Source organism: Camponotus vicinus, unplaced genomic scaffold, assembly GCF_025532165.1.
Source record: "Camponotus vicinus isolate PSW18456_S1 unplaced genomic scaffold, iyCamVici1.0 SCAF_7, whole genome shotgun sequence".
NCBI lineage: Eukaryota > Metazoa > Arthropoda > Insecta > Hymenoptera > Formicidae > Camponotus > Camponotus vicinus.
In genome coordinates this window covers 12,150,493-12,162,924 of record NW_028141979.1, presented here as the reverse complement: position 1 = coordinate 12,162,924, position 12,432 = coordinate 12,150,493, and the positions used below count along the sequence as shown (strand labels likewise).

Genomic DNA, 12,432 nt, shown 5'->3' with positions numbered 1-12,432 from the left:
TCCGTTAAGAAAGCTAATTCACTCAACATATCTTTGTTTATTAAAGCTTTTTCAAAATGAGTAGTATCACTGGATACTTCTTCCTGCAAAAACTGCAGAATTTCTTTTCTTATAGCAAAAAAGTACTGCAAGCATTTTCCAGCACTTAGCCATCGTACTTCACAATGAAGAGGCAAATTTTTATAAGTTGCGTTAATCTCTTGTAAAAAGTTTTTAAATTGTCTGTGCAATAAAAATTTATGTCCACCTCTAATGAAATTAGTAATTGAAGTAACTAATTTCATGACATGGCACATTTTAATGACTTTTCCACATAACGCCTCTTGATGAAATAGGCAGTGAACGGTTAAACAAGTTATATCATTTTTTTTTAATAAGCCACAAAAACCCTCTTTTAAGCCAACCATTGCTGGGGCACCATCTGTGACAATAGCTGAACATTTATTAAAATCTACGTTAAATTCTTTAGTTATTTTAATGAAAGCATCATAAATATCGATTCCTTTCGTCGTATTATGCAATGATGCCAAACCTAATAGTTCTTCATTAATTATAAAGTCTTCTTGTATTGTTCTAATAAAAATACATAGTTGACTAATGTTACAAATATCTGTACTCTCGTCTAAACAGAAAGAATAATAAACTGCATTTTCTATTATGGCTTTTAATTTGTTACATAAATGCTCATTAATGTCAGTAATTCTCCCGACAACTGTTTGAGGAGAAAGGGGGACAGATTTAAATTTCTCAGCTAATAAATCTTCCTTGAATGATGTGGCCATCTTAATTGCACATTTTTTTATTATTAATCCATCACAAAAATTTTTTTTTCTCCGAACGATTTCGAGCGACACATCGTATGAAGCGTACATAATTTCTTTTTTTGTCTCAATATCAAAACCTTGTTTTTTAGAAGAATTTTGGAATGATTTTATTTCATTTTTCAATTCGCTTATTTTTGTTTTACGAAATTCATCATATTTTTGAAATTCAAGTTCATGGAACTTTGCATAATGTCTTTGTACATTATATTTTTTAAAAGTTTGCAATCTAGTTTTACATACGAGGCACAGTAATGAATCATTATCCTTAATAAAAAGGTAATCATTTTCCCATGCTAAATATGGAGCTTTCTTCTGTCTTTTCGACATTTTGAGACAGAGAATATCGCTTATCGTGCTGATCGGTTAACGAATATATGGAATAAGGCAGAGGCACAGCTCTCGAAACATACGAGAGTGACGATCGTGGATAGGTGGTTCGAGGGGCCAGGACTAGAAACAAAAGACAGTAGCTGTGCGAAGAAGGGGTACACTCTCCTCCTCGCGTACTCCGTGGGCGCCCGCGTGGCGATGCCTGGTTTAAAAAATGTGGGCGCACCACGCCCCTGCCTCTGCCCGGCGGGTGTTCTGCCGGGCGGCAGCTTCCGGTGGATCGCATGCCGGGAAAACGATGCATCTCAAGGGGGTGCACAGGGTGCATCGTTACAAAATAATATACGAAAATTAAGTGGACGAATGTCATTATCGATGTTATTAAAAGGAGTACAAATACCACAGAAAAGAAAAAGGGGAGAAAATGAATCGCAACAAGTAAATTTATTATTAATTTGTAATTTTTTGCAATAATCAAATTACATAACAGTAAAGAACTTATTTATTTATTTTGGCTTTTCTGTATATACTAAGTTCTCGTATTTTTTAACGTAAGAAAAGATTAAAATATAATCGTAAAAAACAAATCATTTATTTAATATTTTATACATTTAAAAACTTTAATTTAGTATTTTTACACAAGTGATATTTAACTTATTTTGAACTTCAAAATAATTAAAATATAACAATGTTGTAACTAACAATAAGAAAATCTAATTAATAATTTAAAAATACAATGCAATATTATATATATACAGGGTGTCCCTGAATGGTCTGTACAAACTTTGTGAATAAGTTCCAGGGACCTAAACAAGCAGAAAATGTCCCATAAACATGGGGTCGGAAACGCTTCCGTCTGAAGTTATGACGGTTCGAAGTTTTCCTGCAATAGCTGGAGAAATTATCACGTCAAATCGCATAGGTGTTACAAAACTGTGTTTATTTATTTCCTCGGTTTTGCCACGGACATAACAGGACAGTACACTTGCTATAGCAAATGCTCGAAATGGCCTCCGTTAGATTCCAAGAAAGCCTGCGATTGCAAAGCTCGTTTCTAGACCTACTTTAGAAACATTGAATGAATCAAATTATTCATTTGATGAACTGGCGGATATCCATCTGGTGTATGACCGTGCCGGTGGAAATGGACGGTTCGCCAGACAATGCGGCGACGTGCGCAGGCTCCCTTGGAATCTAACGGAGGCCATTTCGAGCATTTGCTATAGCAAGTGTACTGTCCTGTTATGTCCATGGCAAAACCGAGGAAATAAATAAACACAGTTTTGTAACACCTATGCGATTTGACGTGATAATTTCTCCAGCTATTGCAGGAAAACTTCGAACCGTCGTAATTCCAGAAGCAAGCGTTTCCGATCTCATGTTTATGAGACATTTTCTGCTTGTTTAGGTCCCTGGAACTTATTCACAAAGTTTGTACAGACCATTCAGGGACACCCTGTATATACAGGGTGAGCCATTTTAAGTTACCCACCCCAATAACTTTTTTATTTTTGAATGTACAACAAAATGTTTCAAATAAAAGTTGCTTGACTTCGAGGGAGACAGAAGATGGTGGCAAAAATTTGACCTTGGATAGTCATTTGAAGGTCACATAAAGGTCACCTTCAATTTCTTAAATGGAACCTACTTTTTTTCATTGCATATTCTTGTAGCTTATCTCGAGAGCTTTCCAAAACACTATAATTAAGTACCTTTTCGTTAAGTACTTTTTGAGTTATGAGGCTTGAAATAATTTCTTAATTTTACATAAACCGTAAAATATCTTGTAAAATATTCATTTTTCGATTATCTTACCTTAATACTTTTATGTACAAAATAATGAGAGGAATCAATTGGTGTAAAGAAAATACATAATTGTTTCGAAGAAAAAAATGTAATTGTTAATTTCAATTACATTTTTTTTTTCGAAACAATTATGTGTTTTCTTTACACCAATTGATTCCTTTCACTATTTGGTACGTAAAAGTATTAAGGTAAGATAATCGAAAAATGAATATTTTACAAGATATTTTACGGTTTATGCAAAATTAAGAAATTATTTCAAGCCCCATAACTCAAAAAGTACTTAACGAAAAGGTACTTAATTATAGTGTTTTGGAAAGTTCTCGAGATAAGCTACAAGAATGTGCAATGAAAAATAGTAGGTTCCATTTAAGAAATTAAAGGTGACCTTTATGTGACCTTCAAATGACTATCCAAGGTCAAATTTTTGCCACCATCTTCTGTCCCCCTCGAAGTCAAGCAACTTTTATTTGAAACATTTTGTTGTACATTCAAAAATAAAAAAGTTATTGGGGTGGGTAACTTAAAATGGCTCATCCTGTATAATATATAAATATATATAAATAATAATAATAATATATATTTTTCAGATAGAGAAAAAGAGGAACTCTCTATATTGAAATTCTCTATAACAATTTTTATTATGCATTATACAATTAAATTTATTAAAACATATTACAATGTTATTAGACATTATAAAATTAAATATTAAGTTATAATGTTGTTAATTAAATATTAAGTTATAATGTTAATTAATTAAATATTAAGTTATTATGTTTTAAAAGTATAATATTATAAGAGTCATGTTTGGGCGCGTTAAAAATTTTACTATGTTATTTATTATGAGATTAAGTAATAAGATTCGTTTATTATAAAAGTTACATATTGCACACACAAATTTATAATTAAATAAATGTTTTTCAAAAAATAATATTTAATGTGTAATTGCAATATTAACTTAAATAAAATTGATCTAATTAATTAAGTCTGGTAATATGCAAATTTAAGTTAGCTAATTCCCCTTTTGTATTTTGATTAAATAAATAAAAATTAAATTAAATAAATACATTAAAAAGTAAAAAATTTTAAGAGATATATGATAATAGTTACATACACATGCTAAATATATAATAATATTAAAATATATTATTAATAATATATAATATATATAATATTTAATATTATATATATTAATATTTATATACAGGGTGTCCTAGACCACCCGTACACCCCTTTTCTTTCAAAAACTAAGCATTTTAGAGAAAAATGTTTCAGACAAAAGTTGTTTGGTTTCGAGGGGGCCATAAGATGGTACCATTGGTTGGACCTTGAAGAGTCATTTGAAGGTCACGTGAAGGTCACTTCAATTTTTTTAAATGGAATACCCTATATATTTTTGTACATTCTTGTAGCTTATTTCGAGAGCTTTCCAAAACACTATAATTAAGTACCTTTCCGTTAAGTACTTTTTGAGTTATGATGCTTGAAATAATTTCTTAATTTTACATGAACCGTAAAATATCTTGTAAAATATTCATTTTTCGATTATCTTACCTTAATACTTTTATGTACAAAATAATGAGAGGAATCAATTGGTGTAAAGAAAACACATAATTGTTTCGAAAGAAAAAATGCAATTGTTAATCGCAAATTACATTTTTTTTTTCGAAACAATTGTGTTTTCTTTACACCAATTGATTCCTCTCATTATTTTGTACATAAAAGTATTAAGGTAAGATAATCGAAAAATGAATATTTTACGAGATATTTTACGGTTCATGTAAAATTAAGAAATGATTTCAAGCCTCATAACTCGGAAAGTACTTAATGTAAACTAACTTAATTATAGTGTTTTGGAAAGCTCTCGGGATGAGCTATAAGAATGTGCAAAAATATATAGGGTGTTCTATTTAAAAAAATTGAAGTGACCTTCACGTGACCTTCAAATGACTCTTCAAGGTCAAACCAATGGTACCATCTTATGGCCCCCTCGAAACCAAACAACTTTTGTCTGAAACATTTTTCTCTAAAATGTTTAGTTTTTGAAAGAAAAGGGGTGAACGGGTGGTCTAGGACACCCTGTATATTAATATTTTATATATATTAATATTTATATATATATTAATATTTTATATATATTAATATTTTATTATATATCTTATTATATTTTATTTTTTTATATATTTAATATTTAATTATATAAGCATTTTAAAATAATCAATTGCGAATAAATGAATTAAATTTAATCTAATATACGCTATATGCGCCGCTGTGAAGTTAGCACCTCATATTCAAAAATCGAAAGATTTATTAAGAGTTCTATTTGCACTCCAAATAGTTCTATGGTTCCTGATAGGTTTTAGAAATAGTTCCGGCGATTTAGCTAAAGAAATTGCATATTGGAAATATGAGGTGCCAACTTCCCGGTGGCACCGCAACATGCGAAAAGTCCTATTTAAACTATGCAATTCTATAGTTCTCGAAGAGTTCTATAGTTCCTGATAGGTTTTAACAATAGTTCTGACCGCTAAATATTTTTAAATAATTTTTTAATATTGAAATCGGCACCTAATCTTTCGCTAAAAACGGTCAGAACTTTTACGCCCTTCACTCTACGGCTTCGAGCCTTAATACTTATCGAGAGAACTTTTCGGGGTGCAAACGGAACTGTAATTAGAACGCCGAAATTCGGAAAAAATTCCAACTCCCCAGGACTGAAATTTTAAGAGCGAGTAACTAAAAGTGGCCAGAACTTTTCCGCTCTTCACTCTACGGCTTCGGGCCTTAATACTTATCGAGAGAACTCTTCGGGGTGCAAACGGAACTCTAATTAGAACGCCGAAATTCGCAAAAAGAATTTCAACCCCCAGGACTTAGAAATTTTAAGAGCCAGTAACTAAAAGTGGCCAGAACTTTTTCGTTCCTTCACTCCATGGCTCCGAGCCTTAATACTTATCGAGAGAACTTTTCGGGGTGCAAACGGAACTGTAATCAGAACGCCGAAATTCGGAAAAAAATTCCAACTCCCCAAGACTGGTTTTAAGAGCGAGTAACTAAAAGTGGCCAGAACTTTTTCGCCCTTCACTCTACGGCTCCGAGCCTTAATACTTATCGAGAGAACTCTTCGCGGTGCAAACGGAACTGTTATCAGAACGCCGAAATATAAAAAATTTCAATCCTTCTGGAATTGGAAATTTTCATATGCCTTAAAACTAACTGTTACCAATTCTGCTATTAAACTAAAAATGAGGAAATTTCTTAATTTTTTATTGTAATTATTTGTTGCTTACTAAATATCAGCAGAATTGGTAACAGTTAGTTTTAAGGCACATGAAAATTTCCAAGTTCAGGGGGATTGAAATTTTTTTTATTTCGGCGTTCTGATAACAGTTCCGTTTGCACCTCGAAGAGCTCTCGATAAATATTAAGGCCCGAAGCCGTGGAGTGAAGAGCGGAAAAGTTCTGGCCACTTTTAGTTACTCGCTCTTAAAATTTCAAAGTCCTGGGGGTTGGAATTTTTTTCCGAGTTTCGGCGTTCTAATTACAGTTCCGTTTGCACCCCGAAGAGTTATCCCGATAAGTATTAAAGCCCGAAGCCATAGAGTAAAGGGCGAAAAAGTTCTGGCCACTTTTAGTTACTCGCTCTTAAAATTTCTAAGTCCTGGGGAATTGGAATTTTTTTCCGAATTTCGGCGTTCTAATTACAGTTCCGTTTGCACCCCGAAGAGTTCTCTCCATAAGTATTAAGGCTCGAAGCCGTAGAGTGAAGGGCGTACAAATTCTGACCGTTTTTAGCGAAAGATTAGGTGCCGATTTCAATATTAAAAAATTATTTAAAAATATTTAGCGGTCAGAACTATTGTTAAAACCTATCAGGAACTATAGAACTCTTCGAGAACTATAGAATTGCATAGTTTAAATGGGACTTTTCGCATGTTGCGGTGCCACCGGGAAGTTGGCACCTCATATTTCCAAAATGCAATTTCTTTAGGTAAATCGCCGGAGTGGGGCGTGCTGGTCGCCATGGCGGGTAAGGTGGGGCCGGGGAGCGGCGACCCCACTCCAACCGTCCATGGGGCCCCCTGGGTTGCGCCACCTGCTGCGGTGCCCCGGAGGTCGGAGGCCGGGGACCCCTGAAAGTCCGTGGGGCGTTAAAACCCCACGGGGGAGTAGGGGGCTGGAGCTCCGCGCCGAAGATGCTTTACCTTCGGCCAGTAGCATATGCCGACCCCCCGGGGGAACTCGGGGCCCCATCGGGGGAGTGTGGCCGGTCATGTTTCGGGGCACTCCCTCGGCGGGTGAGGGTACACCCGGTCGGCAGAGCCGCAGCAGGTAATGGGATAATTTTAGTGATGAATCCTACAACTAATGATAAAAACCCAAACTTAAAAAATAATAGCAAAAATGAAGAAGAAAAGGGGCAGGAGCCCATGGATACAAACACGGGCTATCCTGAAAGCCCAGAAAGGGCACTGAACGAATCCGGCAGAATCTCTCCGGAAATAACAAGAGATGGAGCTGCGGTCGTAAATATACTAAGCGACCGGCAACTACAACATCAGGCATTAAAACGACAGGCGCTGACCCGTACAGCGCAGGTCCGCCTGAAGAGGATAGATGTACGACGGAGAGAGGATACATGGATATCTTCTGAACCGGAATTGAAAGAGTCGGACTCCGAATTGGAATTGGATGTCGAGGCGGAAGCAGCAAGAAGGATTGCTGCCAAACCTATAGGTGGGCAAGGTCGCCCAATTACGACAGACCAATATGAGATAAAGAAAATAATAAAAGAGAGGGAGGAGAAACGAGTAGAAAATAAGCATCAGCAAAAGCTGCTAGGAATCTTGGACGGGACGATTAATGTTGCTGAACCTTTGCCGACGAAGGCAACCAAGAAATGGCTCGATGTTCAGGAGGAGAAGGAAAATTACTTCCGAATGGCAAATACAACAGAAATTGCCGCTGAAGTGATGGAGGAAACACAGAAACTGCATACAGTTTTAATGTGTTCCACAAATATCAAGGGAATGATCTCTAAGCAAATGAAGCATTCAACGGTTACCATAGCCGCAGGATTGACGGCAATGCATCATAGAACTGACGAGACAAAAGCGAAGGAAGAAATTGAAGAGCTCTTGAAACAAGTCGAAAGAGAAAGAAGAGAAAAAGAGAGACTTCAAGAAAAACTTCAGGAAAAATGCAGACAATACGAGAGGATAGAAAAGCAATTCGAGATCAAGCAAATAAGAGAATGCTCGATGAAAGGAACCGCAATCCCGGACACTTTAGTAAGAGAGGTGGTCGAGAAGGAAGCAGGGAATGAATTGCAGAAGGCCCCACTTCCACCAAAAGGTGGGGAGGCCCTAAGCAATTCAGAAGAAGGATCCAAGAGTTCTCCACATCCATCCAAAGATGGGGGAGAACTCAAGGGGAAAAGGGAGCGGAGAGCCTCACTTCCGCTTAAGAGCGGGGAGGCCCTGAGCTCCCTAAAGGAAGAAGAAGGGAAAGGCAGGAACTCTGTGGTGAAGGAGGTAGCCAAGCCTAGTAAAACTGGCAAGAGAAAGCTGCCAACACAACCACAAGTGCCGTCAAAAAAGGTGGCACCTAGGGTGGTAAGTGACGTCATGGTGACTTTTCCAAATAACATGGACCCAGAGATGCAAAGCATACTAGTACGAGCCGAGAGAAAAGCTGATGAGCTGCGCCAGGAGCTTAATAGCATACTTGTACAAATCGACAGGATCAAACAGGGTGCATGCATACAGAACGTAAGCCCTGTACTTGATACCTCCGCTGGTGCCTCCCGGACAGAGGACAAACAATCCAAGTCCGGTAAGGTAAAAGAAGAGAAGGGACAAGCAATGAAAAGGGGGAACCCAGGCCCCCAAAAGAAGTCCCAAGCTCTGAAGGTTCCCCCCGAGAAGAAGGGGAAAAGGGAAAAAGCGACTACCGCCTCTGGGAAATCCACCATCCCCAAAGAGGCAGCTGCTCCAGAAAAGCCTGTCGCCCAAGAATCCTGGGCGACGGTTACTAAAAGGGGGCTAAAAAAAAGGAACAGCAACCCCTAACACTGGGGGTGGGAGGGCACCGAATGTGCCAGTACTCCCCCCCAAGAGAAAAAGAAGAAAAAGCCGCCGAGGACAGAAGCGGTTACTCTGACCTGCCGCAACGGGTCATACGAGAAGGAACTGAGGGAGGCCAGGGAAAAAATACCCCTCGACATTGATATAAAGAAGGTACGTAGGGCCGCCACAGGCGCCTACGTTTTTGAAATCGCAGGTGACAGCAAGGAATCCAAAGTGGATTTACTTGCCACCAAACTCCGCGAAACTCTAGGCGCCAAGGATGGCGTAAAAATTGCGAGGCCATGTAAGATGGCAGATCTGAGGGTAAGGGGACTGGACGCCTCAGTTACCCCCAAAGCCCTTACTGGCCAGTGCATCCCTGACGTAATAAAGGTAGGAGAGATAAGGAGAGCTCCGAACAGTATGGGCACTGTTTGGGCCAGATGTCCTCTGGCCTCGGCTAATGCTATAGTCGAGGCAGGGGGCATAAGAGTGGGTTGGACCACACTGCGGGTCGTGATGTTAGAGAAGCGCCCCCTCCAATGTTTCACATGCCTGGAGGGGGGGCATGCGCCCCTATACTGCCCGAGCAGTGTGGACCGATCTGGCAGGTGCTACAAGTGCGGCCAAAAAGGGCACAAAGCTAATGACTGCATCAATGCAGCGCACTGTACGGCTTGTGCCGACAATAAGTTCCCCGCCAATCACCGGACGGGGAACAAGTCGTGCAAGTCCATACGCCTAAAGAGGAGAGGGGGGAAAAGGAGAGAGATCGCCTCTCCCCCCAATCCCCCAACCTCTGTGAATGAACAGCATCCCCTAACCCCCCAGCAATCCTCCCCGGCCCAGCAAACGCCGAAGGAGAGGGTGGCTGAGGTCGAGGCCCTCCCAATTCCCTCGACATCGAGGGAAGAGTCTCAACCGCAGAGGCTACCGAGGAAGACGAAGAAGAGGACAAGGGAGAGACCTGTCCCCAACCAGGATGGTGAGAGCTCTGGCTCAGAGCCAGAGCAAAGAAAGAAGCGCGGAGCCAAGCCCAAGCCCATAAAAGCTTCCTCAGAAGAGAAGATGGACACCGGGGACACAATGTCCATGGTAGAGGAGGAGGACTAAGACCTGCAGGATGATCAAAATCCTGCAGGCCAACCTCAATCACGCCCGCCAGGCGCAAGATCTTTTCTTGCAGGCCCTGGCGGAGCGCGACTGCGGATTGGGGATGGTCGCCGAGCCGTACCCGGGCTCAACCAATCCACGCCATCCGCAATGGATGGTGTCCCGGTGCGGCTTGGCGGCAATCACTTGGAGGAAAGCGGCGGACTCCCCCCCATGCACACGCATAGAGGCTGGGGAGGGATACGCCGTAGTCACATGGGGGTCCATCGTCGCCGTTGGCGTCTATCTGTCCCCTAGACTGGATTCCGCCCAGTTTGCGAGAAGGCTGGACGCGATCGGGGGATGCCTTAGAGGGCGCCTCCTCCTGACGTGTCCGGTCTTGGTTGCGGGGGACTTCAACGCGAAATCTTCGCTATGGGATTCTTTGCAACCGAATGCGAAGGGCGGAATCCTGGCGGACTGGGCGGCGGGACTCGGCCTGTGTCTGCTAAACACAAGTTCGAGGAGCACCTGTGTGCGGCCGCAGGGGAGGTCAATAGTTGACCTATCTCGGGCAAACCCCTCAGCCGCGCGCCTAATTAGATCCTGGAGGGTGGTGGTGGCCGAAACTCTGTCGGATCATCGATATATAGAGATGGTCTCCGGCCCCATCCCCCGGGAAGTGCTCACCCGCCGCCGTGAGGCGCAGAGTAGAGTGCGACGATGGGCCCTCAAAAAACTGGATGAGGAGGCTTTCACATCCTCGATCCTCGCTGCTGTGTGGGGAAGAGAGGCAGGGGGAGAAGGTGGACTGAGCCTGGGGGGGAGGCACAGTGGATCCGGGGAGTAATGACTGACGCGTGTGACGCGTCAATGCCCCGGGTCCGCCCCTCCCCCCGCAGGACAGTCTACTGGTGGACGGAGGAGATTGCCGACTTGAGGCGCTCCTCCGTCCAAGCAAGAAGAACCCTCGACAGGGCCTTACAGGCCAGAAACTCCCCGCACAGGGATGCGAGGATTGAGGATGCGGCCAAAAATTATTCGGCCGCGCGAGACGCCCTAAAGAGGGCAATCATAAAGGAAAAGGCCAGGGCCTGGAATGAGTTGATACTCGCCCTGGAACAGGACCCGTGGGCCGCCCCTATAGGATTGTTTTGAACAAACTAAAAGGAGGGGCGACCCCGATCACGGAAACCCTGGACCCCCGGTTTGTCGATCGAATCGTGGCGACCCTCTTCCCGGCGGAAGGGGGCACCGACCCCATACCCGCTCCGGATTCCGGTCCGGAGTGGGAGGACGAACTGGGGGTCACTCAGGGCGAGTTACGTGACGCCATCAGGAAAATCAAATCCAGGAAGGCTCCTGGATCTGATGGTGTCCATGGTAGGGTCTGGGCCCTGGCCTTTAAAGAAATAGCCGGGTACATGGGGCACCTGTTTACCGGGTGCCTCAGAGAGAGCTGCTTCCTCCCGGAATGGAAGAGGGCCAAATTGGTCCTCATCCCGAAGGGGGGCGAGCCGGAAGACTTACCCTCCTCGTACCGTCCCATCTGCCTGCTGGATGAGGCGGGCAAAATCCTGGAAAGGATAATCGCCGACCGCCTCGTCCGGCGGCTGTCCCGGATTGGTCCCGATTTGAGTGAGAAGCAATACGGCTTCCGCGGCGGGCGATCCACCATTGACGCCATACTGCGTGTCAGGTCCGCCGCGGAGGCCAAGATTGAGGACGGCGAGGTGTTGTTGGCGGTATCGTTAGACATAGCGAACGCCTTCAACATCCTGCCGTGGCGGTGGATAATGGGGGCGTTGGAGTATCATAACGTCCCCCATTATCTTACCGCAATAATTTGGGACTATTTCCGGGGCAGGGTCCTAGAGTATACGGACCGCGATGGGGCGGTGCGAGAGGAGCGTGGGGTGCGGGGTTCCACAGGGCTCAGTCTTGGGCCCACTGCTGTGGAACCTCGCATATGATCATGTCCTCCGGTCTGCCCTCCCCCCTGGCAGCACGGTCGTCTGCTATGCAGACGATACGATCGTGCTAGCCGGGGGACAAACCTGGGGGGAAACAGCCTCTAGGGCCCTCGAGTGTGTGGTGCGCTCCATAAGAGCCCTGGGGAGGTGGCGGCCCAGAAAACCGTGGCGGTTTTCTTTCACGACGGATCGCACGGGCTGCCACCCCCAACTCTCATCCGTGTAGGTGAGGCTCAAGTTCGGGTGGGAGACTGTATCAAATACTTGGGTTTCCACCTGGACTCGACCTGGTCCTTCGGCGAGCACTTCCGCCGTTTGGCCCCGAGGGTAGAGGGAGTAACC

At 42.8% G+C, this 12,432-nt stretch overlaps 1 protein-coding gene across 1 annotated transcript; it reads left to right on the top strand.

The window, feature by feature from the left end:
• Window positions 1-10,148: 10,148 nt before the first annotated feature.
• Window positions 10,149-12,090, top strand: LOC145974158 (uncharacterized). Its single transcript, XM_083103985.1, has 2 exons — window positions 10,149-10,635; window positions 11,288-12,090. Exons 1-2 carry the CDS (start codon window positions 10,149-10,151, stop codon window positions 12,088-12,090), a joined length of 1,290 nt encoding a protein of 429 aa, XP_082960111.1.
• The last annotated feature ends 342 nt before the right edge of the window (window positions 12,091-12,432 follow it).